This window comes from Acromyrmex echinatior, chromosome 1, assembly GCF_024713525.1.
Source record: "Acromyrmex echinatior isolate Ae372 chromosome 1, ASM2471352v2, whole genome shotgun sequence".
NCBI classification, from domain to species: Eukaryota; Metazoa; Arthropoda; class Insecta; order Hymenoptera; family Formicidae; genus Acromyrmex; species Acromyrmex echinatior.
The window spans coordinates 12,362,317-12,389,849 of NC_141852.1; the positions used below are offsets into that span (position 1 = coordinate 12,362,317).

Below are 27,533 nucleotides of genomic sequence, written 5' to 3' on the forward strand. Positions count from 1 at the left end.
TATTAGTCCAATATTAAATATGTTAATATTATTGTGTATTTGAACTGTGTAGCGAATGTACAGATAGATTATACAATTGATGCACTTATATTTAGAGGAAATCGCACACACCCGAGACACCAATAATACGCGAATTTAATACAGTATGTAAATGTGTGCAATGAAGAAAGGGATTCTCGTAGAAATGCGGGGATCTTGCAATGAAAATTAACAATATGTATTACGCGATGAAACTCGAAGGATTTTATTGGCCTTTAATGCCAAATAGGTTTGCCTATATATCAAGTATAACAAGCACGAGAGTATAAATATTTCCTTGTAAGTTGCACTTCCGAAGGATTTATCGAAACTGTATGTTACGAAGGAACATAGATCTTATCATTCCATTTTACTTTTTCATTTATCAGATCAATGATATATCCACCTGAGATTTTCGATTGTAAATAGTGAAGATCAAGTGTAATATACGTGTAAATAGTTTAACATTAAGCTTCGTGTATCACACTGGACCTTTTCTTGATTACCTTGTGAAATCTCAGTTCTTATAGAGTGCCTCTAGCGTTAGCACGTTGTACAATATATGAGCGTAGAATTCCGGCGATTAAAATCAAAACCAAGCTCCGTAATAGCGAGTTTATTACCGCTTTTAAAATGTACCGTAGAGATAATTTTTTTCGCATGTATCTTATATGGAGGAGAATATTGTACGGTTCGATATTAGAATTTCTATAAATATATATGCATATATAAGAGTATCCAGTTTCGTTGACGATCAATCACTGAATCACGTTTGTCCATACCAACTTTTTTGTTTTAATACTTCATGATGTGTAACTTAAAAAGTTTACAGTACGTAACACTGTTTATATTGTATACATCACTAATATGTATACAATATCGCATATCAGTGATATATATGTATATAGATTTTATATTCATACATTACATTTTACCATATGCGCTTCTGTTCCAGTAGGCATTAATTATCGTGACAATTGCGCTTTAAAAAAACTTCGATAATCTACAGCTTCCTTTTATCACATAGCAAACCGAAGATTATGTGATAGTCTTGAAATTCTCTTAGAAAATTCAAATAATACATCAACGTGCTTGCGTTTACATATGTCGCGTCACATCGATTTATTCATTAGTCATAATCATAAAGACATGTGAATTCTTTGTATAATTCAATCATGATTTATTTAGTAATATTCGACAATAATTTGGATCCCAAGCCTTTAAAAAATGTTTTTAGGTTCTGACCTATTTAAAATACAAGCAAACACAATTACCCCATCTAAAAATTGAGACCACAATAAATAAAATAGATTTGATTGATTTTTCTGCATTATTTATTCGAAAAAGATTTAGCAAAAATTGTATAAAGGTTAATATTAAGTAAAAATTGTATAAATGTTGAAGAACTCCAGTAAACTTACATTAATAATATTAATGAATTACAAGATCTTAACTTATGTTATATATGTATTGATTCTTAAATATTCTAAATATTTAAGTTAAGCCTAGATACTTTTTATGAAATAATTAAGTTTGTTATTTGTATGTGTGAAAAAGAATGATATAATAATCTCAATAGAGATAGATATCCAATTCACTCCATTGAAAATAATATTCGTTTCATTTATGATATTTGTCGGTGTTTAAGAAATACGGAGTAATTATAATTAATAATGATATTTTCCAATGATTCAAAATACCGATAAACATCGCTAAATATGGAATATTTCTGCAAGAACAGATAGAATAGAAATGTTCTCATTATATTATCAATAGTTATTATCAATAGTTTATTGAAGGCACTATAATTTTTTTTCTTTTTAATGAAGAAACTTATTAATTACATTATCGATTAAAGATAATGTTGAAACTGATTGAAATTAGTCTTATATTTCTTTCTTTTAAACTATACCTATAAAAGTTTCAAGTACTCAGTTTAAATTTTTTAAACATTGATACAATAGATTAGTTGCATTATATCTTTCTCATGTATACGTGGCATATTAAATTAGTTTGTAAATACAACTTATAAAAACTGTATCTTAAACATTTTTTACTTTGTATAATATATGGAGCTTTATACATGGTGTAGGAAACTTTGGTAAGTCATAGCAAACAATCTTGTCGATTTTTAACGAGAATTGTAAATAGTTAATATATTCTGCTCCATATAGCTGTTTTGTGTCTAAATTTTCTATGTAGTTAATCTTAATTACCATTCATTATTTTTAATTTTTATTACGATGTATTTCATATCTTATAATTACCATCAGTCTTCAGAATCTTACTTTTTCACGGGAAAAATTGATATGTTATAACTAATATTATTTTATATAATACTATTATGTTATATGAAGACTTTTTAATAGTTACTGTAATAGAGATTCAATCTTAATTATCAATTTTCAGAATATATATATATATCTAAAGTGAACCTTTTGGAACGGTACATTGACCATTAGGGGATGGTTCTATGATCGGAGCTAGACCTGGATTTGGAGCAATGCATTGGGTAACATAGGAGGGTTGCGGTCCCAAAGTCGGATTCCATTGCTCTTGCATGTGTTGCGATGGTGATGGTACAGCATGATATTGCACCGATTGTGGATACATGACCGGCTGCGAGTATATCATTGGTTGGCCATTTATTGATGAATGACCTGGCGGATAAGCCTCGGTCGTTGAATAGAAATGTTGCGGATACGACGGAGGTACAGCTCCGTTCTCAGTTGCGTCGACGTGCTGAGGTGGTAAGTACGATACGGGTATGTAGCTACCATTTCCCAGATAATATGAAGGATTCCCTGAATTGCTTTCGTTCGTGTAGTGTGGTGGAAGTTCATGATAAGGAATTATTTGGTTCGATGTTGTATACTGCGATGGTGCATAACCATTTGTCGGACCGGCTACCACGCTAGGTGCTATCTGATGCGACATCGGATCCCAATGATGCTGCTGCGGTTGCAGCATATGCACATCGTGCCTTCGCGCATTGTACGGATTCACAGAACCACTCGGCATTGTCGCGCCATATTGATGACCCGAGTATTGCATATGTGATGATCCGCGAGCATTTTGCTGGCGATTTCGTATCTTATTGCCTATAAAAGAAAAGACATAAAAAAATGTATTGTTCTTTCACAAGTTTCACAGGAAGTTCTGTAAAACTGAAATGAACAATCAAGCGTACAATGAGAAAATATATAATTAGTTAAGTTTTCATATTTATATTTTTTGATTTATCCTTCAATCCCATTTGTATTTACAATGATTTTATATATACATAAGTATAAAGGATGTATGCAATTAGTTTAATAAAATAATTATTGTGAAATATTATAAAATAGAAATTATTGATTGGAAATCTTAAGGATCAATTTCATCAAAATGTCAAGTGCAATTTTTTAGTGCAATTTAATGTATTCACTCATAGTATGTATTCATTCACTTTTAAAACATAAAATATAATCCAATAAAAAACAAAAAATTGTTCTTAGTTAAAATCGCAATAATCTGTCTAGAAAAGATCCAAGAGAGTGACAAATTCAAAACAATAGACAAAAATAGAAGACTGAGCAGATTATTACATAAATTAAATTGATAATTAATAAAAAAAATAATGAAACAAACAAATGCAGATAATTAAAATTAACACAATAAATAATAAATTAAAACAAATTCAAATATAAAAATAAAATCACATATATACAATAATAAATAACATATAATACAATCTCAGAAACACTGATTCGAAAACAACTAATAATAATATGCAATGTATCTCCTATCACAAAGGATAATAATCATCAAACATTAATCTTTAAATAGATAGCTATATAATATCTCAGGCATAGTTTTCTTAAAAAATCTTGTTCTGAAAAAAGGAAAATAAAATATTGCCAAGATGCTTAAAAATCTTAAAAGAAATCATCATTATTTTTACATTTTTCTCTCATAAGAATATAGCTAATATAAATTAACATAACAAATTAATAAAAAATATTAAAAAACTTTTTGGGATATTGTAAGTATCTCAACTTGCCCACGAAAAATCTTTAGACTTGCTTACTCTTGTTTACTTAAAGGTTAACGGTAATGTCAAAATATAAATAAATATATTAACAATCAACAGTTTTTTTTTAGGTTGAAGATACACTGTTGATATTTATACATGCTATTATAATAAGTCTCTTTTACTGTTCTTATTCTTTGTTTGAATCTAGCTGAGTTTGGACCTTTTCTAGTAAGTTATAATTATATCTTAATTATTAAAATTTTAAGCGTTTATTGTTTCATTTGCTTATTTAATTTATATTATTAATTACTAATATAATTATTTTAATATTGTTTTTTACTATCTCTTGTTCTAAATTTATTCTTGCCTCTCTTTTCTCTAGATGTAACATTTCGATTTCAAGTTTGCTTTGCTTTTTGCACACAATTCATGTTCATGTGCAAAGCGTCGGGAATCTTATCACAGGTGCCTCATTGTACGTTAATGAATTTTGCATGTCATTAATAAGACGATATACTTCCTCTTGAATATATTGCATATACGGAATATCTATTAAAAAATTGTATAAGACTGTTTCAAATTTCATTATTAATCTTTTATATGAATTTTTATTATTAAATTACTGTTCATATGAGCATTTGATGGGGCATCCAGAGATTGCATGTCTGGATATCTTAGTTTCTCCTTTTTTTTTATTTTTGAACTCTATTTCGTGTTGTAACAGATGAACAAAAGTGAGTATTTCTTTGATTTTAATATAATGTTATTTTATATGCTGTAAATTTCTTCTATAGTATTGACGTATTTAACTTTACTGTTATTACCTTTAATAGTTCCAGTTTGCTTTCCTTTCTGTTGAATGGGATGTGAGGAGTCTTTCCCGCTCAAATTTCTTGATCCTTGCTTCGACTGATTTGTACTTTGCATATTATTCATGTTCACATGCGAAGCATTGGGAATCTCAGCACTGGCATTTGATCCCTCATTCAATGAACTATTTTGCATGTCGTTAACAAGGCGATCTACTTCCTCCCGCATATATTGCATGCAGGGACCATCTATTTAAAAATTGTATACAAGTTTTTATTCCAAGTTTCATCAATGATTTTTTTATTATGAATTTTGTAGGAATATTTAATGATAAATTACTGTTTATAGCATTTGATGGTGTACTCAAAGATTGCATGCTTTGATGATTCGGTCCATACATTATCGGTCCGTAATAAGTTGGATTTAAAGTACGGAAAGTGTCCTGTATACAAAGAATTATATAATTATATATAATTTAACAATTGATGATAAATTAATTAATTATAATTACTTTTCCATCTACTACATACCTCCAAATGCAACAGATGTAAATTGTAAAACACATTCGATGTCAATGGATCTAAAAGAAATGTAAGATATAAATCATTTTTTTCATGATATAATATTAATATTAGAATGTTAATAAATACATACGATCTATTTGACCAGGATTGTGTTCTCCAGTTATCGAAAAATTTCCTGGTATATATGGATAATAAGGATATGCATTGCCGTTATCTGGAGGAACGTAAGATACGTTTGGATTGCTATATATATTTGTTTGCGAGTTATCTGCAATTAACAAAATAGATCAGTACATATTCTGATAAATTTGTAAGAAAAATTGAAACTTGCATATCTAATTAATTTAATCTCAGTAAATTAATTTAATTTGTATGAAATTTATTTGCTGAAATTTTTGTGTATACAATCTGACAGGCTGTTTTAGCGCCAGCTAAAATTGATATTAAATATATTAGGGCTGCATTCCAAAACGTCCTCTCTGAGGAAGATTTTATTCTATGTATTGTAGTATACGTTACATATATAGGTACTATATAAAAAATATAATTATAATAAATTTGGCTATTGGGAATTAACGCTGTACTATGTGCGCAATAAATTATTAAATTGTATCTTACATATTTAATTATTAATTTGTATACATGTTTCGGCTAACTTTTTAGCCACATGTATACAAATTAGTAATTAAATTTTAGTCATCTTCAGTATATATACAGATGAATCCATATAATTAGGTGAGCGATGAGCATAAGATGTATAAGGCTTCAGTATCCACATGTTTTTCATTATTTTAATATCCGTAATGTTTCCATGTGAGGTAGTCAATCACCATTTCTTAGAGTGAAAATGATTGACCACCTCACATGGAAACATTGCGGATATTAAAATAATGAAAAACATGGATACTGTAACCTTATACTTTTTATGCTTACATGGATTCATCTGTATGTACTAAAGATGGCTAAAAAGTTAGCCGAAACATGTATACGAATTAAATATATAAGATACAATTTAATAATTTTAAATTTATCGCGCACATAATACAGTGCTAATTCCCAATAGTCAAATTTGTTATAATCATATTTTTTATATCAGGAAATTAGATTATTATTATCAGATTATTGTTATTAGATTAAGATTATCATTTGTTAGGTACTATACATTTCGAGTAAAATTATCCTCGGAGGACATAATGTTTTAAGTTAATATATATGACAGAATATGTTATTTATTTAGAAATAATTACCATTGTAAGGTGAAGAATAATTCTCATTTAATACTTTTGGTTTCGAATTTGATTTTTGAAGATTAAGGGATTTTTCAATCTTCCTTGCAGTATTATTCACCTTCTTAAATACTACAGGTTTTTTATGTTCTTCCGTTATTTCTTGTGTTACACTATTTGACCCTATAGACTGTGAATTGTCGAATATAGTTGTCATAGGTAAATTGTTAGCCTCTTCCTATAAACAAAAAATGTGCGTTTTTATACTTTAAGAATTTCAAGTACAATGTTAAAATTTTACAATATACTTACATTTGTCGTATAAATAGAATTATCTTCTACAGAATGATTTTTTAATGTTTGGCTTTGATTTATTTTACTAAAAATAAAATTACATTTTTAAAGAATCCAGTTTATTAAAAAAATACGAAACAATACTATCTTTTATACGATAGAATGCAGCTAATATATTCTAAGATACATACTGAAGTTCGCCATGATATTCATCAAAGTCACTTTTAACAACATTGGTAGCATCAATGTCATTATCATCATTACTGTTATTTATTAATACATTTTTATTTGTATTATTTGGCTTTTCATTTGTTATGATTATGGTATCTTTTCTCTTTCGCGAGAAAGAATTATATGGTTTTTTCCATCGGCGATCTAATTAAATACAAAATAAAGATTTGTTACATATAAATATGTATAAATGACAATAATGATTTAATAATTTAATAAACTAACTTGAATCTATAGTAACTGAATGATTTCTATTAATTGGTACCCAATTTTTTGGCCTATTTTTTCTTACTAAAGGTAATGGCTTCAAAGCATCGTATGGAACAAATTTTTTTTCTCCTAAGTCTTTAATAAAAACCAGAACTGGCTCTTTCTCTGTATTCATTTCCTGTATATAACCGTGAAGCCAAAGAGGACCTTGCTTCAATTTTTGTTGCTCAATTTTATTGTTAGTCTCGCTAGTACTACATTCTGGCAAATTAACTCGTACATTCTTGTTGTTATTTCTGTCACACTGTTGTAAATCATTTATGCTAATTTCTATCAGACATTTGCCACCAACTTGAAGCTCATTACTGTTATATCTGTTCCAGCCTGCAGATTTTACTTCTGTACATACAAATAATTTTAGTTTTAAATATTTCACTTTTGCCTTCAAAAAAGAAAATAAAAATAAAATTTCTATATCACACCTCGTTTCAATTCGTGCCATATATCTAACTCTATATTACGATAATAATCAGGAGCTAACGCTTTTGCGACTTTATAAGGAATAGGTGCTCCTTTCCAGTCAGATTGCGCTTCATCCGTGTCACTATGTTCATTTTTTACTTTTTTGTATAAATCTTCAATCAATTGCCTGCAGAAATATATCTCACTTTTTAAAAACAATCTACATTTTTAAATATAATTTAAAAACTTAATGTTTAAATCATAATTTATAAACGCAATATACATCGAGATCTGATTAAATAACTCTCTCTTACTCTCTAATATCAAGATTTCCCTTCTGGAAAAATCTGTCATGTCTAAGTGCAGGAGCTCGGTTATGTAGCATTCTATCCGCAACAGTTTTTATATTAGGTATTTGATACATATACCTATATACAACTTCATAAACAATAGCTATCAACAAAAAAGAAAAAATTACAAAAAATTTATAAAGAATGCTGCCCGCACTGAAAATTCTACAATTTACGTGCATTATAGATTTTCAGTACTGGCAGTCAATTTTGGAACATATCTATCTGTGATATGTATCAATAAAGGCCACTTTTACTAAGCTCCGATTAACTTAACGGGCCTAGTAACTTTGCAGGATTCCAACTGAAACTGTTGTCAGAGAAAAAATGTGAACTGAGGAGTTAAACATATTTCACTAATTATAATTAACTGTAATTTTACATATTACATTGAACACAAAAATAGATTATTAAAAAATAGCTATCAGAGAGAAACCTTGCTGCACAAGTTAGTATTACAAATCTATATTTATAACTTCTCTCTTTGCATTTTTTTCTTCGATATCAGCTTCAGTTGGAATCCTGCAAAGTTACTAGGCCTGTTAAGTTAATCGGAGCTTGGTGAAAGGACTATTTGGCCCTGAAACTCTGTTTTCATAATATGATTACTTGTTATTAAAAATAAAGGTTGCCGAGAGATTCATCAATAAAATTCATTTGTGAATTTTTTGGTAATCTTTAATCTTTAAGTAATTGTATATTGTAAAAATGGAATTAAGAAATATCTACGTACATTGGCAATATGCAGCTGATTGTACAAAAGCCATCGGGTAAACAGGCTCATATTGTTTCGGTTCTGTGTGACAAAGTAATATAACGCCTTTTTTAAAGCCGTTATTGGTAACGTTTTCGCATATCTGCTTCTCTCCAACGAATATGATTATGTCTCTTTTATATAACAAAGACATGGCATGAATTTCACTTGAGCCTCCCCACTCCGTAAAACATTGCATTTCATTCAGATAATAATCAAATGGCGTTGATACAGACTACAAAAAAAAAATACAGAAAACCGACGTACCGAGCATGTCTTGATATGAAACTATTAGATAATCGCGTAGAAATACTTACATCAATGAACAAGTGTCTCTTCTTCTTCATAAATTCTATGCATTCTCTTCTTACTCGTAGATGATAATGCTGCGTATGATACACTTGTTCACTAATTGCTCTAAACAAACAGGTTGGGTCTCTGGGAGTAGGTTTCCTGAAATAACCCTCCTTTGCCAACCATTGATCCACTGGCTCCTGTGTCCGTTTTGACATCTCTCTAATTGACATTATTAATCAATATATTGCTGTAGATATATACATCCAACCACAAAGTATCTTATTTTTTTAGAAAATTGTCTCCATATTACCTGTTTCTATTCTTTTGCAATATTATATAGATAATAATATATAGAAAATATTCTTTTTCTTTGATATGCTTTATCCACAGGATATCCCAATTTAAGCAGCTATTTTTTATTTTCTAAAAAGAATAACGATATAAACTATAAAAAAAAAACGAATTACAACAAATACACTAATAAATATACATAACTTGAATACGATTCTAACCAAATTCGCCTACTTATATCTTTAATGATAAACTTTGAATTAATTATTGTTAATTATTAATGTTAATTATTAATGTTAATTAATTAATAAAATAATATTGACAGTATTTAAGAACATTAACTAATATAGTCTATCAATTTTATATTTATATATTAAATTATATTATATGTATATATATATATATATATATATATATATATATATATATATATATATATATGCTAGTATAAAAATAAGAATAGTTAATCTTTTAAATGATCCATAAAAAATCCATCAGATAATTAAAACAGAGAAGATTAGATAAGTTCATGAACAAATGTGCACAAATAAAAGGATGATCACAGATTAAATCGTATACTGCAAAAAAAATCGTACTGCAAAACACGTGCTAAATTTCGACGAAATTATAAAAAGGTGAATTTCATGTATTAAAACACTGACTAATGCGAATAAAAACAATGAAAAAGAAACAAAAGAGTATTCTTTTCGAGAGAATTCAAAAGAATTCCTACGAGACACATAAGATACAGATATCTCAGCTTATCGAAAAAATCTCACGTGTTATCGCGCTGTGACAAAGGGACAAAGAAACGATGCCTTAACGAGAACAATGATGGAAGACGCGATCATAAATAAATTCGAACCAATAATCGAACAAAACACTTCACGAGAAAATCAGTCAATTTTCTTCAACCTTTGGTCCTACGAAATTCAATATCAAACGGAAAAATATGCAAGAAAGAAAAGATCTAAAGTAACGAAGAAAAAAGGAGAAGTCATCGATCCTGGGGGGAGGAGAGGGCGTGAAAATCTCTGAACTTTCTTGCGATAGTCGAAAGAAAGTTCTCGCGTGAAAAACCCATAGGAAAAGAGGAAAAATGTGCTAACCTTATATCTTTTCTCTTACCTATTCCCTTATTTCTTCTCTTTCACCTATTCCCGGCAAAAGCAGAACGATATTTCAAACACAACATGCGTGATGTACCGCACTTTGACTTGATCCTTGCCTTCTTCCTTGGTATTCCCTTCTCCCCTTTACCTCTCCCTTCCCCCTCAACAACGTAATTTTGTCACCAATCCAATTCGCTACTTGTTGCGCACGTGCACGTATCGCGCGCGTATCGGAAGTGATTGATGTTTACATTAATCAGATTCCACTTACAGCAAAATTCGCATGCGATGCTCAAGATACTGCGATTAAAGTGAGCCGAGCGAAATCATCGTAAATTGATAAAGATACTTACGTTTTATCTCTTCATTGGTATGACGATTCCATTCCACGCAACGATAGATAACGTCGAATTCAGACAATATTCCCGCTGATCTAACGGAAATCGACAACTTGGATCAAAAATGATTAAAATGGCAAAGATTCTTCCGAATGATGTGGCTAAAAGATTGCGATACGATTGGCCGACATTGGGCGAATTCAAGACAGCAAAGCGGCTAGGCATGCTTGAGCGAATGAATGATTGGTTCTTACTTATGGATTCAACCAATCATGCTTAATTGTTCAGCGAGCAGCCTAGCCACTTTGTCGACTTAAATACGCATCAACCGCAATTTCGAAATCGTATTTTCACTTCCGTTTTCTTAGCAAATATATAGGAGCCGAATTTCAATTAACTCTTCTCTCATTCTAAAGATTGCGATTTAGTTCTACGTAGTTTATTAAATATTGTATGTAGTTTACAAATATTCCAATGTACAAATATTCATTTAGTTACATTAATTAGTTCACATCGTTGAATCATTCAGGTTCAGCGTATTTTTTTTCTTTGAAATATGAGGAATACCTAACCTAATAGATCTGTTTATAGGTTGCTTGCACTTTTTGCACTCAATCTTCGTATTCTCTCTTCAACGTTCAAATAATATATATTATATATATATTATATATATATGTGTGTGTGTGTGTGTGTGTGTGTGTGTAATTTTAAATTTAAAAATTTTGGGGGATTTTAAGCATCGCAAATAGACTTAATATTAATCTCTATCCGTTCTTCTTTTTTAAGTATCTATCTTAATAAATGTAAAAATTACTCAATAATTTTTATATGTTTGTAAAAGTTGTAAAAATTAATCCGGCATACAAATCCGAATCATCGTATGTAGTAAAAATAAAGGAAAATTATCATGTGTATTATATGTTAATATAAATATATTAATCCTCCACGAATAAATATATATATATTTATTCTGTTATAATTTTAAAAAATGCAGTATATATTGTAAGATGATCTGAAAATGAATCTCCAATGAAATAAAATCGATTATTCTTTTTAACCCTTTTGCAAAATATATTATGTAAACAGTTAATTTAATTGACATTGATTACTTTGTAAATATTAAGTTAACTGTAATTCATTTAATGGTTAGTTTTTGCAGATCATCACATATTAGATTGAATTGTTATAAAAGATATCCTAATTATTATTATAATTCTAATAATAGTCGCATCCTGCATTTAATACTAGCTTTTAATTTTTAAGATAAAGTTTATACATAATAAAAATAGAAGCAAATAATCAGATTTTAATGCTAAATGCAATTATACACTCAATATAATTACTATTACCTACACATTTGGATGAAAAACGGAAATAAATTCGTTTTAAGCTAATAAAGTTTAATTAGGGCCAAAAAAGCAGACCATCACTTTTGTACAAATTACTTTTTTTATTCCTCATAATAATTTCATCGAAATGCGATGTTTACGAAATATTAAAAAAGTACAATAGCCCGTTTATACAAAATATGATTTTTACAATACATAAATATAATCGACCACTGTGTACTTTCGCAATGTCTGCTGTAACGCATCAAATACAATATCACCGACAATTTTGCTTTATCGAAAATAATGAATATATTCGCGCGTGCAGCTCTTTCGATATAAAAAAACTACATCCTCCGGCGAGGAGATGACGATTCCGTGCAACGTTTCGCGATCTATCGAATTGGATCATCGTCCCTGTTTCGTAAAAAACGAATTTCTAACTCGCTACATTTACTAATCTTTTTCTTGCCATAAGTCTTTCTCTCTCTAAGTAGCCGTATCCGGCTATTCGGACAATGTATTATTTGTCGCGCGTTTAGCAACAAAACAACGAGTAGATGTAACGAGAAGGCAAGTTAGAGAAACTTACGAGACAAGAGCTGTATGTAGGTTTGCTCTCATTCTTGTCATTGCCTAATCGTTGTCGAATTGTCTTTTGAGGTGGCTTGGTATCAAAATAGGACAAGCAACAGCGGTATCGTCATCGGCTACGTGATTTAAACGTTACACGTTTTCAATCAAAAGTTGTCTGATCTCGCCAAAAGAAGAACGCCGAAAAATGGCGATAGTATAAGTATAATCATAGCATTACGACTAATATAGTGCTTCGCATTCGCGCTTTTTTTCCTTGGCAATGTATGAATAATTGTTATAAAATGTCACGGATATAGAAATTGGAAGAAGCGACGAGTCGTGCCGTCCTCATTCCTTTTCTTCGTTTTCGTGTGGCAGCTTTTTTAAGCAGCTATCTTTTCGGCATCGATCGCTAAAACAATGTTGCCTCATGTAAACCACATGCCATTTTAAATAGATACAAGGACATAAATTAAGAATGTGCAATGTATGAACCTTCTTTGGTGGGCAGAGGATTTTTCTCGAGGGTTTCCGCATGTTTCAATTTCGCTGGATCAAAATTTTCGATACCGGAAATTAATTGTTGCTTCCCCTTTTCTTGCTGAATCGCTGCATAGGAAATCAACAAAAAAATCTCAGAATTTATAATAATCATTTCATATAAAATAATTATATTACTTGTAAAGAAATTATTATTTCATTTACTATTGTATGACATAACTTTATCAATAACAAAAATAGAACGAAATGAAATGATTGCCCATGATTAAAAATCAATCTTTAAAAATAAAAAATTTACAATTTCGTAAGATAAATTTCGCTTTTAATTCATCTAGTGATTTTGACGAAGTTGAATTATTCTGTATATAAGTTTAATTTGAAAGCCTGACTTATATATCATACCATCTTTATCGGGTAACGGGTTCTTCTCCTGCGTCTCGGTGTGCTTCAGACTTGCGGTGTCAAACTTTTCGATACCGGCAATCAACGTTTGCTGGGTCTTTTCCGCTGCGACGTCTAAAAACAGATAAATCATATTTCAGGGACGAAATGATAGATAATTTTATGCAAGCAAAATCGCAAATCGGAAATAAAGTGTCTCGCTTAATTGACTATAGATTTGCTATATCCAGCTAGCGACGTAACTCGAATGGATTAGTGAAGAATAAATTCAAAAACTGTTTGTGCGATCGATAAACAGCCTGATAAGTCAATGATTGGTACCGTTTGTCGTCCTTCCTTCATAAAGTACGTGGTATTAATACCGCGCGTGTTCAGATGCTCTGCGCATTTTTATGAATCGAAATTACGTATTACATTTGAACTCAAATTAAAATCGTGAAAAACTAGTGTCCGTATTAATTTTTGACTTCAAAGTTAATGTACGATTTATTAATAAATTACATTTTGGATTTATCCTCCTGTACATCAGATTAACTTCTTGCTACGTATAATAAAATATCCTAGAATATTATAATACCTGATTTTAGTTTAAGTTTCTATGATTCCATCAAGTTCTATGATTCCATTACTTTAATCCACATTAGATATATTTAAGTCGTGAGAAGTCTTGTATTTTGAATAATTTATAACTCGACTTTTCGATTGAGAAATTATGGATTTCAGATTGCATCGAGGAATCCATATAAGAGTAAGCGAATTTAGGACCTGCATAAATATTGTATAAGAGTATTTTTTAAAATTCTTTTAAATTTTATGTAAAATAATGTAGCAAGAAATTAACGAAAAAGACAAGCAATGTGATCTCAGAATGCCATCAAAGCCACCAGTAAAATTTTCAAATTCGTAATTTTATTTATTTGAATTATTCTAAGAGAAAGCTTTGCAGGCGAAAGATTGTTTCCTGAGAAGCAAAAGCGATAGTTGACTTTCTGCTGCCACCATGAAAAAACCCAAGGAAGTACTCCTCGTAGGACTGGAGAATGAAATTCCAGAAATCCCTCCAGTCTTTAATGAGCAATACCTTTGGCGTTAGGCAACACAATCTTCTCTTTCGTGTCTGCGTGCTTCAATTGATCTGTCTTAAAGGTTTCCACGCCATGTATCAACTCAGAATGTTGTCTCTCCTGTCGCACGTCTACGTCAGCAATTCACATATTTTTATTGCAGTTATCGTTTTTATCAGAGTATCACACTGGTAAGTTTTGCGCTCAAATCATTTTTCTTGGTTTAATAATTTACACGAGTAAACTCAATATTTTCTTTATTTTCGTTACACCTCATATGTAATATTAAATCTTACTTGCATAGCATATAAATATAAAATTTTAATACTTATGTACTAAAATACTTAAATTAGAATAAAGAAAAAAAAAATCAAAAATACATAACATTAATCGTACATCATCAATTAATCAAATATATTAATAGTGAAATTAATAGAATGCAAAAATATAAAAATATTAAATTTTAAATAAGTTATAAACATAAATGAAATAATTTGATTCACATAAATTAATTTCTAGTAAAGTTTCTGAAATATATGGTTGGATATTCACGTACCTTCGGCGGAAGGTAAAACGTTCTTCTCGGCAGTAGCGGCTTTCTTCATGCAGCCATGATTGAAACCTTCCAATTCGCTTTTCAAGTCTAGAGCTACTTTGGGCAGGTCTTTCAATGACGGACTCGACATGACTTATATTTCTTGATCTGTAAAACAAATATAATTGTATAACCTCAATCTCCTTCGCTCAACAATACAGCTTAAAAAAAATCAAGGTTCATAACTCTAATTATACCATTTACAAGTTTCTAATTCTTCTAACGATACAGCTAAGTATATTTTATTGATTCTGACTATCAATATTTAGGTATATATTGTATTTTATATGGATGTGCAATATACCATAATTTTATTACTTAAAATTTCTTAAAGAATTTGAAGTATCGAACTGTTAAAAAAGTGTCAATGTGTAAACAATTAAAATGTGTTATAATCTGAAGTACATCCCGAATAAGTGATCGTGTTTTCTTTTTCTTTTAAAATATGTACATACGTATGTATAAACATTTAATAACGCGAAACATAGAAAATAATTTCGTTTGAATTCGTTTTAAAATTTTTTTTTAAATTTTTCGTTGATTAATATGTAACGAACGGTACATACACTTCTCTATATATAATAATGATGTAAAAGGTGTCTGTGCAAGGTGTACGAACACCTGCTCGTAACGTAATCGATTTAACTTCCTGGAAGATAGCGGAACACGGGCGATATCGCACGTGTTATTAAGTACGAGAACCACTTCCACGTAAAGTGCACAAAGAGCATCGCTTAACAAATATGAGTGTATCGGCGAGAGACGGCACCGCGCAGTTTCCAATTGTTAGCGTGAAAACGTGTCGTTTCCTTTGTTAAACCACACCAACAATCCGCGCGCTGACAACAGCGGCTGCTATTGAATGCCAACGAAGCTGAAACCGGGAACGAAGCTATCGACAACGACGTCGGAATTGCACGTCGTCATGATATAAATATAGCGAAAATGCGACAGTACTTATACTGAATACAATTGAAATTTCGTAGACTCGATTTAGCAGTTTCCTCTTTTTAAATTCAAAAGATACATAGCATAGATTTTTTTTTCATTTTACTTGTTTCTTCTGCAATTTTGTTCGTTATCTGCAGTTGTCTGTGATAACAACAATAACATTTAATCCCGTTAAATAAAAAACAAGAAGGTTTATAAAATAAAAATACAATTAAGAATAAGACTGTTACGTCATAAATTGAGAAAAAAGAGAAAAGTTAAAAATTTAAGAAATTATTACATGAAAAATCTAATTTATCTGCGAACTCACGCAATTATCAATCTACGAATTTACGTATCACGCGACGGAAACAGCGGTGACTTGTTACTTCCGGTCTCTGTTTCCTTCTAGCATATTTCTTTGTCGCACTTCTCTCATAAGCCTGGCAACAACTTCGTTGGCGTGAAATCAATGTCAAAGTCACAATCAAAATTATAAAAATAAAAAATACTTGTCAGATAATTTGTGAACATGAGAGATATAAAAATTAAATAATTAAGTTATGATAATAAATAGTAACGCGATCATTACATGGCGATTAATATATAATACCTTCAATGATCAATAAAATCTATTAATTTCTATGTATTCGTATTAGCGAATATTCTCAGTCGAATTATCGCAATCTTTTACTTCACGTGCAAAATATTATGCTGCAATTTGATTTCAATTTTCGCAACTATCATTGTTATTTACGATAATGACGCATATTACTTGACCGAGAAGAATTCTGATAAATATTTTGCCATTCTTTCACCATGTCTTTCCTCCAAAGAATGCAACCATATTTTCGCAATATTATATTACAAAGTTAAATTATACAGCTGCGCATACAGATAGAATAAATGTATTGCAATATACAGGGTGATCCGAAATTCCTGCATTCGGAGTACAGGACATAATACTTTATGCTAAAACAAACAACTTTTTCGTTTAGCAAAATTAAATAATTTTTGAACTTATTTGTTAACTTCAACCTGCTCTCCTGCAAAAATTATTTATTGAATGTAATTTTGCTAAAGAAAAAAGTTGTTTTTTGTGTTAAAACGAACAACTTTTTCCTGTTCGATAAATAATTTATTCATATAACTTCAACTTGCTCTCCTGCAAAAACTACTTGTCAGATACAATTTTTGCAAAAGGTAAGTTGTTTCTTTTAGCATAAAGTATCATGTTCTCCGAATGTGGGAATTTCGGATCATCCTGGATATTCATGTCATTAAACAAATTTTTTTAGAAAAAGGACAAAAGATTTTTAAGAATATTTCAGATTTTCAACAAATCGACATTATTTTTCTTAAATTTTTCATATTAGATTACAAATGATACTTTCGGGAGAAAGGAAACGTCTGGCAATTATCGAATCAGACGCTCCGCTAATAATTGATAGTTGTGGCACGAAATCAACGTCGCAACGTTGTCTGAATGTGTACATATACTTTTGTACTAACATATATATATATATGTACACACATCTTATATCAAATCCAACTGGCGACGCATTTACGCGTTAAACTGTCAATGACTCATTCCTCGGATGCCCCCTTTGCCCACCCCCTTTCACCCAAATGGGCTCTCAGCAGCGATTGTGCGCATTCAGGCATACTTAAAACTTTACATGACTCAACGAGAAAAAATGTAAGAAAAGAACGCAATACTAATTACGCTCACGTGGGCGATTAGTATTGATTTGTGTTTAACTCCTACGTGCTTTTTTCTAATCGTATTATATTCTGCAATTTATGACGAAATCAATCTTTTTTTTCTCTCTGCACACGTAACGATTTTCTATATATCTGGAAATAAATCAAATTAATATTCCAATATATTCAATATATTAATTATATTATCTCAAATAAACCATTAATTATATCGTTCATACACGAAAGAAAATCACTGTTATCTTCATTAATTAAAATACTGAGCATATATATTTTCTGTCGTATACCATATTATTTGCCATATTATTTACCATAAACTCATTAAATAGCCATTGACGATAATATCGAATTCGCCCATATAAGAGTAAACTTGTAGATTCAAAAGAGAAGAGTAAGAAAAGATTCGCATTCCACGTGGGTGAAGTCACGGAGACGTTGGATTACTAACCACATTATCGGTACATGGCACGATTGTGCAACATCATCGACGACAGTGCAAGGTCATCAATTTTGTACGACTTTTTTTCTACAAAGCTTTTCAAACGACGATTCTATAAGGCAAAATGATTTTGCAGAGCGAATGACTGAAAAGATAAATGATATTGCATGATGATAAATTTGTCGAAGATTTGTGGAAACATTTGAATCTCTAGCAGCAGTAACATATTTTCTCAGAGTTACAATGTTTTTAAGTACAACTATATTATGTTGAGCGTGTAAATGTACGGACGATGCTGATAAAAAACGAACCGGTCTCTCGAGTCACTCGTCTGAGTTTTGGGTCCAAGACGATACGTTCCTGAGATCGTGAGAGAGGCTTTCGAGAGATACGTTCAAACGGTGGGTCAGCATCGACAAGGCTGTGTATAGGTCCTTATATGGTAGCCGGTCGTATATGCCTGTATATAGGGAGTGCTCGAAAAAGAGGCCGCATACGCAACAGAGAAGCAGCGGGAACTCACACATATCCTTCGCGTATCAGCTAAATTCTTTTCTTTTTTCTTCTCATTCTTTTCATATGCCTGTGTAGGCGTATGAAACATACGTGTGTGCACAAACACAAGTCTTGTGTGCTTGGCTGCACGTAACGGTAAGAGACGAGGACGAGATCTCGATTGTCCGTAACCACGACGAAGCGCGCGGCCAGATATAAAACATAACTCTCTTCTTATGCGGTGGATTATGTACATTTCACGAATCTATCGCCAGACTATATAGACAAACAGACAAGACTGTAAAATGATTTTCATTCATTAATGCGCATAAAAATATATTTTCATGTTTTCTTAAGTGCCAATTAATCTATTCAGAATATTAATCATGTTTTAGATAATGAATAATGTCGCTATACAAGATAAATAATTTTTAAATAATAAAAATCAATATAACTCGATGTAACGCGATTTATTATTTCTTATAAAATAGCTCACCTTTGCTACACGTTATTAATTAAGTTTTATTATTATGAGAATCGCTTGCGCTCGTCGCATTTAAGATCGGCAAGAAAATGAACGCTTTAAGGCCGACACAAGAAGCGCTGTAACGCAACGACCGTTAGTTCCATTTAATTGAACATCCGTAGATCCTAGCCGAGCCGTGGCGAACAACCAGACAGGATAAGCTTCTTATTGGTTATTATGCAAACTGCAAACGGTGGTATTTAATGAGGCGAGTCGACGCGAAACGACGGCGACGATGCTCGCACAGTGGAACTTGGATAAATCTTGGCCTCATCTTCTCGAGTGTACTCGCGAGGTGAAGAGCGAGCCTCCGCGAGAAGTTAACGAGGAAACTAGGTTGCCAATGTAGCCGAGATGCGCAGCAGAAACTGATGGTAGAGTCATCGAGATAGATTAGGCATCCAGAGTGATATTTCATATGAGTGTCGTATGAGGCACGATTTCTAGTACTTCATTTTCAAACGAGGAAAGTATGGCTCTAGGTCGTGCATCCTCATTAATGCGGACGACCTGTAAATATTTTCCAAATGTTAGAAACTATGGCTTATTACTTATTTGATAAATTGGTCTAGTCATATATTAGAACAGGCCTATCCAATTTGAGCTTCGAAGCCAAAACGCAAAGCCACGCAAAAAGATTTAATGTGAGTAAGATTTCGGGGACTGTAAAGTATTGATAAGCGTTACTCAGATGCATATTGATACTTTACAGTTCTCTTACTGCTTTGCGTTTTGGCTCCGGAACTCAAATTGGAACAGGTCTTAGAAACTTAACAATTTAGTTGAATTTTTGCTGATACAAATTTATTGAAGCAATTTCAAATCATTGAGAAACAAGAAGTTCATTCATGTTACAGCTTATCTCATAACGAGTTTAAGAATCAGAAATATATCTGTATCATAGACTCTGGAGTAGGCAACGACAGAAAATAGTTAAGCTAAGCGAATATAACTTCATTAATTTTTATCAATATAGATTAATTTGAGTGTAATTTGCTCTTTATTTTTTTCTAATTTTTAGAACTAAGGAAAAAGATAAAAAGTAAACAGAGATTAAAGTTAATATAAATGGACATAAGTCACTTGATAGAAATGAACAACATAAGTCATACTATAATTGACTTTAAATCCATGAAAATCGAGATCCTGTCAGAAACGACCGCTGGTCGAAGGAAGTTCTTCGTGACGATGCACTGTCGTAGGCTCGGTCCGCGGAACGAGATTCTACGATCGCTGGCTAACGAGTTCGCGCTGGTTGCCAATTAACTTGGGCAATCGTATTTAATGGTAGACTCTCTGCTACCGGCTCTCGTCTCTTTCGCGCCACGCGTCCACACGTGCAACGACGTGCACGGGCCTGTATCGATCGGTGGTGTAGGTTCCAGAGAACGGCAAACACCTACGCGTGTACAATACCCACGTGAAACCACCGTAACTACATTCGTATTTGTAACTAGAGAAAAACGTTTTACCGAGCAACGGCGACCGTCGAGCAACCGCGATTCTCTTTCTCTCCCCCTTTCTCTTTCTCTCTCCAGCTCTCTTCCGTGCGACCGTGACGGCTAACGAACCCTGGACGCGCGTATCGTATCGAGCGGCGGCGCGTACATACCAGGGACGTATATAGACACCGTACTATATACAAATACCATCCGAATCGTAGAGATATCGACTAACGTCTAGATATCGAATACTTCTGCTATGACTAGACCGACTTCTGACGAACTGAAAGGAAAGTTCGTTTCTAGCAGGATAAAGACTAATGTTTTTTTTAAGAATAGAATATATTGTATTTCTTCTTAAATACTAGATATTTTTAATGATCCAAATATGCTTTAAATAGTGCTATAAAAAAACATATTTAAAACATATTAAAAACATCAATTAAATATATTTTAAACTATTTAAAACATATTTTTTACCAACCCTAGTTCCTGGATCTCCCAAGCTAAAATACTTGTCAAAATAAATTGGCCACGATTACTAGAATGCTTATTTTGCAACTATTGGGAGTTTTCTTCGCACTGATTAGATTTGTACACTTTTAGATTGGAAGAATAGTCTCAGTGGCGAAATCTTTCAACAAAATTTTGCAAAATAAACATTCTGCTAAACAGGACCATCGAAATGATTGAAAGATTGCTAAAATGACCATATGCATGCAGCCTTTACTTGGAATTCGATATTCCTTAGCTCAATGGAATTTCCATGAAAACATTTTTTCATTCGAATTAAAACTTCAATCAAAAACTTCAACAACGTTAATGAGAGAGACACGAATCATTAAGATCCAAAAGTGTGTAGAAGTTGCGAGAAGTTGAAGACACGTGAAGCATTAACTTCTTTTAAGGACTAATTTTTATTAATTGTTAGATAATTTAATTTTTTCTATTAGGTGTTGGAATTAATTCGTAGCGTTTTTAATGAAAGAATGTTATTTATTTCACATGAGCATTAAAAAATACATTAATGAAAATACTTCCCATCACTTGTAAAACGCTATGAATTAATTCCAACACCTAATATTATATAACATTTTATTCAATTTAAGTCTATAGCAATTAAAATGGAAAGAATGAAATAAAAATATATTATGATTTATTTTTCCCTTGCCACTAATATTGAAATTAAAAAAAAAAAACAAACTAAACACATCATAAATTGTTGTTCCTGAAAGAATATACTTAACGTTCATTAATTAAGTTAGTCAATAAAAATATCGCTCTGAATCTCTTGGTCAATATAGTGACATGATGCGAATACACGTCGGGATATTCCCTGGCGCTTGAACGTATGCAGTGAACATCAATTAACGCCAACTTTGCTCAAGTCATTCTCCTCTGTATCATGTGGTATCATGCGCGGTTATGGCAATGTACGCGAAATCACGATTTAGAAAGAGGCATTGAGCTCATTAACTCACGCCACAGCTTCCTCGGTATGTTCATTGCCGGCATGTATGCGCTTACAGTCAATTAAAATCTAGATCAGTTGTTTGCTAATGTATACTCGGAAGCTTATCTTCCACGAAGGTAATAAAATCTCCAAGTTTTTCAACCTGAAAAAACGTATCATATATCAATCTCAATTGGCTTTTTGTCAATTTTTTGATTTTTCAATAAATTTCTCTATTTTATCAAAATACCTGACTAATTTACAATTTCATTAATATTCTCTATTTTATTAAAATACCCGATTAATTTACAACTTCATTAATATTCTCTCTTTTCTTTCAAGAAGTTGATTAAGTTTGATATCGTGATGTAACACTTGCAATTCGATACATTCCCAGAAGCGTCGTTTAATCAGATCTCATTCGATGATCGCCGGAAGGCGAGTCTTCCGCTTTCCGATAGCGCAACGGCGTGCTAATATTGACACACACATGTAGACTTATATTCGCGACGGCGACGCATGAATGGGTAGGGCGCAAACGCATGCACACGCAACTTGTATGGATGCAACAACGGGGGAGGCAGATCCGAGGTTGCGCCAGGGGAGCGGCCGGCTCATAGCGGCGGTGGTGGAGGCGGAGGCGGCGGCGGAGGCGGCGGTGACGGTGGCGGCTGCCGCGGCAGACGGTTTCATCGATTGGCATTGCCGGCATCGTCCGAAGGAGAGTGTGAGCGGGGTCCGTGAACTCTATGCTGATGGCGCATCCCGGTTTTCATGGTCATGGGTAAGAGGGCGGTTGCCCTCGACGGAGGGCCGAGAATCACATCCTTCGTCTCGCGCAACTCGTGACGGGCAGGGATGATTGTCGTAATAATATCACTGATATCGTTATTCCTTTTCTCCTCTGAAGCCTCGCATTCAAATCGAATGAAATATTTTAGCGTTCTAGTAGGAAACACGCATTCAATACGAATTTGAATTTCAAAGTCGAGACGGAGAATGATGTTCCATTCAGGGATCTGATGTTATGTGTACTTTTCATCCATTTAATTACAAACATGAAACGAACTGAAGGAGAAATAAGACTGCTATCTGTATATATAAGTGCTACAACTCTGAGGAAAACGAAGGTATTGTCCGGCTGATGTGTGGCGAGATATAAGAGAATATTCTGAATATATATACGTTCGCCTAGTAACGCCACTGTTCATGAGACAGAAATGGTCTCGCAATTTGAGAGACGCTAATCGCGAGCGAGCTGAGCCGGGTAAACGCAATTGCATGAAGGCACAGAAGCGCGCAATTCACGACGGAGTTGCGCTTATTCAGAAGCCTCCTCGTTCGCCTTGAAACGAGCGCACGTTCGAGACATGATAAAATGCAAATGCAACGCCCAATGACGATTCTCCCTTAGAAAAACGCAAAACACGTGGAAATTGCCTATGATAATGATTAATGCTATAAATAAAAAATAAATACATAATTTCTTGGATTTTAAAAATGTATGCGATGTTAAACGTAAGAATTATAATGATTAATTAAACATTGCATCAATATCTACTAGTTGTAAATTAAAAATAATTAGTATTCATATCATTATTTCCAGAAATCATTTTGTAATGAAAAATCAGCGCCGAATGTGCTACACATGAGGGAAAATGAGCATTGGACTGATAACGACCATGACGACGACGATGACGATGACGACGAGGACGACGAGGACGACGATGACGAGAAAGACGCATATGCGTACTCCGCGTGCGTTGTATGCATCTGTCAAAACCACGCCCTTATCCCCATTCTGCTGCTTCGCGTTATTCGCCTATATATATATTCTTACTCTTTCTCTGTGTGTGTGTGTATGTATGTATGTATATATATATATATATATATATATATATATATATATATATATATATATATATATATATATACACACACACACACAGAGAAAGAGTAAGAAAGTTCCCAGATAGACTTTCCACGATTGAAGCGATTTGTCTCGTTTCGAAAGAACAATTAAATTTAATTAGCAGCTCACGTCTAAGTATAATTACACATTAAATTATTATTTTGGAATCAATTTTTAGAACAAACAGAAATGTACGGTAAAAAAAAAATATGATTAGTGAAGAAACAGTAAAAATGTAATAATGAAGAATAATGAGAAAATATATGAAGCAAATCAGAGAATAATCGATGAATAAATCTTTAATAAGCTTGTTGTCTAATTTTGCACATTTGACATTTGCGTTTATATAAACACACACGTTTGGAAAGTAGTTTCCTTAAACTTTAACTTCATCGCTCTTTCGGAACGTTTTAAATTGCTCCAATCGAAAACACTATAAATTCACGCGATACAGTTCACTCATTAATTCAGGCTCATTAATTTGAGTCTGTTAATCTTATCGATCCTTATGCATGTACATAATTACAATGAGATATAATACAATGCATACGAGGTATTACTAGTAAAGAAAAGAATCCCTGTCGGTGAGCGATAAAGTCTAATTTACCTACGTTTTAATAATACGTATTTTATGCCTGCACTGTAATTTTAGGAAAATACTATAATGGGCATAAAATACGGTAATGAGCATCGTATATTATAGTAGGTTTTTTATGATGAAACATTCATTATTAAAACGGTAAATGACTCATTCCCGTTTCGTTTGACTCTTCGTCATATTCCACGAAGAACATCATTAATTCGCGATGCCACCGCTCAATTACGGAGACGAATGAATAGGAAAACGTTGTTTTCTTCTAAAAAGAGACTCCTTTCGACCACACCCCGGGTCCATTTTCGATCGCGACGAAAGACCGATCGATATCTTGGTGCAAGCCTGGTCGGTGGAGACAACGTATAATTTCGAGGTATGTAATTTAATTTATTATATGTTACAGTCACGGAAAATTCATCCTATAATATTCCTATTATCGCTGCAGGCATAGAAATTATTTACCTGTAAAGCGACAATCAAATTTAATTACCACGCTACTAGCAAAAATGGAACTCACGCCGAAATGTCGCGTTTCAATTATTGTGAATAAACATAAACGGTTCAATGCTGCGTGTTTATATCAAAGCGTGAATTCGATAATAATTCGATTATAACGAACTCTGCGAGCGTTGTACGAAAGACACACTATTACTTGAGATAAGTTATAATATATTCGCGTTGAATTATCAAGCGAGAATCGTAACGCCGGGAAATCGTGATAACGCCGATTTATAAGGCGGTTCCGTGATTGATTCACGGGATCGAAACTCTACTTCCAGATCACTATTATCCTTGAAGAAAAATCACTTATTAGCTTCGCCAATTACGGGAATGCGAAATCTCAGCTGAGATATTTCGCAAGTGAAGAACAGATTGCTAAACGTTTCGCTGCCTCACGAAGGAAAGTATCGAAAGCACCACTTTCTGCACAGGATATCACGGTTCCTCGACGCTCTCACGCTAGTCTCGATGTCAATTCTTTCCCACTTCTGCAACTTAATATGCGAAAGCGAGGACAGAAGACGATGAGAGGAAGAAGAAAATGATGCTCGCTGTCGTTCATCGGTTAATTTTTTTGGAAAGTGAATTTGTTTCGAGCGAGTAACTTCCTTAAGAGTACACAGGAATCCGGGAGACGTTTGAAATGTCTTTGGAGAATGTTCGCTAAGTACATATTTACGATTTCGGCCGGTTCGTTCTGCTCGCTTTTAATCCGCCATTGGACGCACATAGCTGTGAGGAAACTACGGTGTAACTCGCGACGAAGGGTGCACTGACCTGTCAGTTGACGCGTGCAGGTTCTAGGGCGCAGGTAGGCGCGGACACTGTCGAACAGCAGACGTTGTTCAAGGGCAGGAACGAGACGGTATACTGACTGACCGGTTAGTGCTTCTGCGACACGTAACACCAGGTAACAGCGTCAAACAGCGCCCGTCGTTCATCCCCCTCTACCAGCAGCCTCCCCTCTTAGGATGACAGGCCCCTCTCGTCAGGATCGGCGCAGAAAAGGCTGAAAAGGATTTGATGAAGTGCCCGCAGTGCCTTTCAATGCCGTTAACACGCGCTGGAAATTGAAATAGTTAGATAGTTCATAAACAAGTTCATTGTAATACTAGTAATATCATACAAAAAAAAAGGAAATCTTTAGTTTAATTTTGTTTATTATATATTTTATTTTCAACATGTTAAATCTCTTCTTGTGAACTACTGTATAATATTAATATGTATATTTGGAGTTTGAAAGTGAGAAATTTTTAATTTAATAAATTTAATAAATATAAGTATTTAATAAATAAGAGAAGAAATAAATAAATAAACCTAAATTACAGTTATACTCCGTAGAGTTAATTTAGAATTAACTTTTCAATTTTTATATACGCGAAAAAGAATATAATGTTCATACCATGTTAATATGTACACAGAAATATATTTCGAGTTATATGTAAATCATATCTCATTTCTTTTACAGCACACGTGCACAATATATATAGCATCTGGGTCTTGCGAGTGCACATATCGTTCCTGGACTGGGACCCCACCGCTCACGAATGGGGACCAATCGTCGCTTAGCTCCTACCTCCCCAATCACGTCAATTAATCGCGTTCCCCTTTTCTGCGTCTTTCTTTCCGATCGTCTCCTTGACCGTCATGCGGAGGGGTAACTGACTCACCCTCAGCGACGACTGGGAATTTACGTTCGACGCACAGCCGGCACCGCGAATTTGGCATTGAACGACGGCGCGGCTTCTTCTTGGCGACGATCTTTTTATATCCTCTTCTCCTTGTTTTTCTCCTTCTCCCTCTCGTTCTCGAGCTGGACAACGAGTTTGTGATGCCTATCTATTCCCAACATGTTAGGGGGTGGAAGGAGACGAAAATACTAGGGTTGACACACGTCAGTGAGTCATCCGAGTCCCATGTAGGCACATCTGCGTGTCACATGTTCGTTCGTAAAGTTCCGTTTTAGTTAAGCTGAGAACTCGAAATAACCAGAAATAAAAAGATATAATTTTGCTAATTTTTTTTATTTATCCATTTGGTAATGACAGATGTGCGATAATCTTTATTATCTTTTGGAGTAGTCTTTATAGAAAAAAATTATTAAAAAATAAGATAGTAAT

The 27,533-nt window shown here is 32.9% G+C and overlaps 2 protein-coding genes and 1 long non-coding RNA gene across 5 annotated transcripts; 1 reads left to right on the forward strand and 2 right to left on the reverse strand.

The window, feature by feature from the left end:
* Positions 1 to 1,329: 1,329 nt before the first annotated feature.
* On the reverse strand, positions 1,330 to 12,213 carry LOC105146836 (uncharacterized). 2 transcript variants are annotated; one of them, XM_011057386.2, is made up of 15 exons: positions 10,611 to 12,213; positions 9,502 to 9,614; positions 9,212 to 9,410; positions 8,874 to 9,129; positions 8,105 to 8,243; positions 7,811 to 7,977; positions 7,344 to 7,727; positions 7,079 to 7,262; positions 6,906 to 6,972; positions 6,615 to 6,831; positions 5,498 to 5,635; positions 5,374 to 5,423; positions 5,183 to 5,285; positions 4,858 to 5,091; positions 1,330 to 3,119 (listed from the first exon to the last, which is right to left on the reverse strand). In XM_011057386.2, exons 3-15 carry the CDS (start codon positions 9,404 to 9,406, stop codon positions 2,443 to 2,445), a joined length of 2,811 nt encoding a protein of 936 aa, XP_011055688.2. In that variant the 5' UTR covers positions 9,407 to 9,410; positions 9,502 to 9,614; positions 10,611 to 12,213; the 3' UTR covers positions 1,330 to 2,442. The 2 variants fall into 2 exon arrangements, with proteins under 2 accessions (XP_011055688.2, XP_087270627.1); XM_087414501.1 differs by lacking the exons at positions 9,502 to 9,614; positions 10,611 to 12,213 and having other exon boundaries at positions 9,212 to 9,465.
* Positions 2,631 to 4,851, forward strand: LOC147910974 (uncharacterized). Its single transcript, XR_015547843.1, has 3 exons — positions 2,631 to 2,768; positions 2,846 to 4,261; positions 4,416 to 4,851. It is a non-coding gene; the product is annotated as an uncharacterized LOC147910974 (long non-coding RNA).
* Positions 12,214 to 12,362: 149 nt separating the features above from the next.
* Positions 12,363 to 26,423, reverse strand: cib (thymosin beta cib). Of its 2 annotated transcripts, none has more exons than XM_011057387.2 (6): positions 26,191 to 26,423; positions 15,360 to 15,506; positions 14,821 to 14,934; positions 13,740 to 13,853; positions 13,332 to 13,445; positions 12,363 to 13,248 (listed from the first exon to the last, which is right to left on the reverse strand). In XM_011057387.2, exons 2-6 carry the CDS (start codon positions 15,487 to 15,489, stop codon positions 13,220 to 13,222), a joined length of 501 nt encoding a protein of 166 aa, XP_011055689.1. In that variant the 5' UTR covers positions 15,490 to 15,506; positions 26,191 to 26,423; the 3' UTR covers positions 12,363 to 13,219. The 2 variants fall into 2 exon arrangements, with proteins under 2 accessions (XP_011055689.1, XP_087270976.1); XM_087414850.1 differs by lacking the exon at positions 26,191 to 26,423 and adding an exon at positions 15,965 to 16,853.
* Between the last annotated feature and the right edge of the window lie 1,110 nt (positions 26,424 to 27,533).

What these genes read in the sequence shown, in the direction of transcription:
- LOC105146836 (XM_087414501.1), bottom strand. Translation starts at nt 9,421, where the DNA reads ATGTCAATTAGAGAGATGTCAAAACGGACACAGGAGCCAGTGGATCAA. An exon ending in ATCAGCTGCATATTGCCAAT is followed by an intron (nt 8,244 to 8,873) that starts GTACGTAGATAT and finishes TTTTGTTGATAG; the next exon opens with CTATTGTTTATGAAGTTGTA. An exon ending in TTATTCTTCACCTTACAATG is followed by an intron (nt 5,636 to 6,614) that starts GTAATTATTTCT and finishes TGTTAATTGCAG; the next exon opens with ATAACTCGCAAACAAATATA.
- cib (XM_011057387.2), bottom strand. Translation starts at nt 15,489, where the DNA reads ATGTCGAGTCCGTCATTGAAAGACCTGCCCAAAGTAGCTCTAGACTTG. An exon ending in CCCGTTACCCGATAAAGATG is followed by an intron (nt 13,446 to 13,739) that starts GTATGATATATA and finishes TTTCCTATGCAG; the next exon opens with CGATTCAGCAAGAAAAGGGG. An exon ending in TCCTCTGCCCACCAAAGAAG is followed by an intron (nt 13,249 to 13,331) that starts GTTCATACATTG and finishes ACATTGTTTTAG; the next exon opens with CGATCGATGCCGAAAAGATA.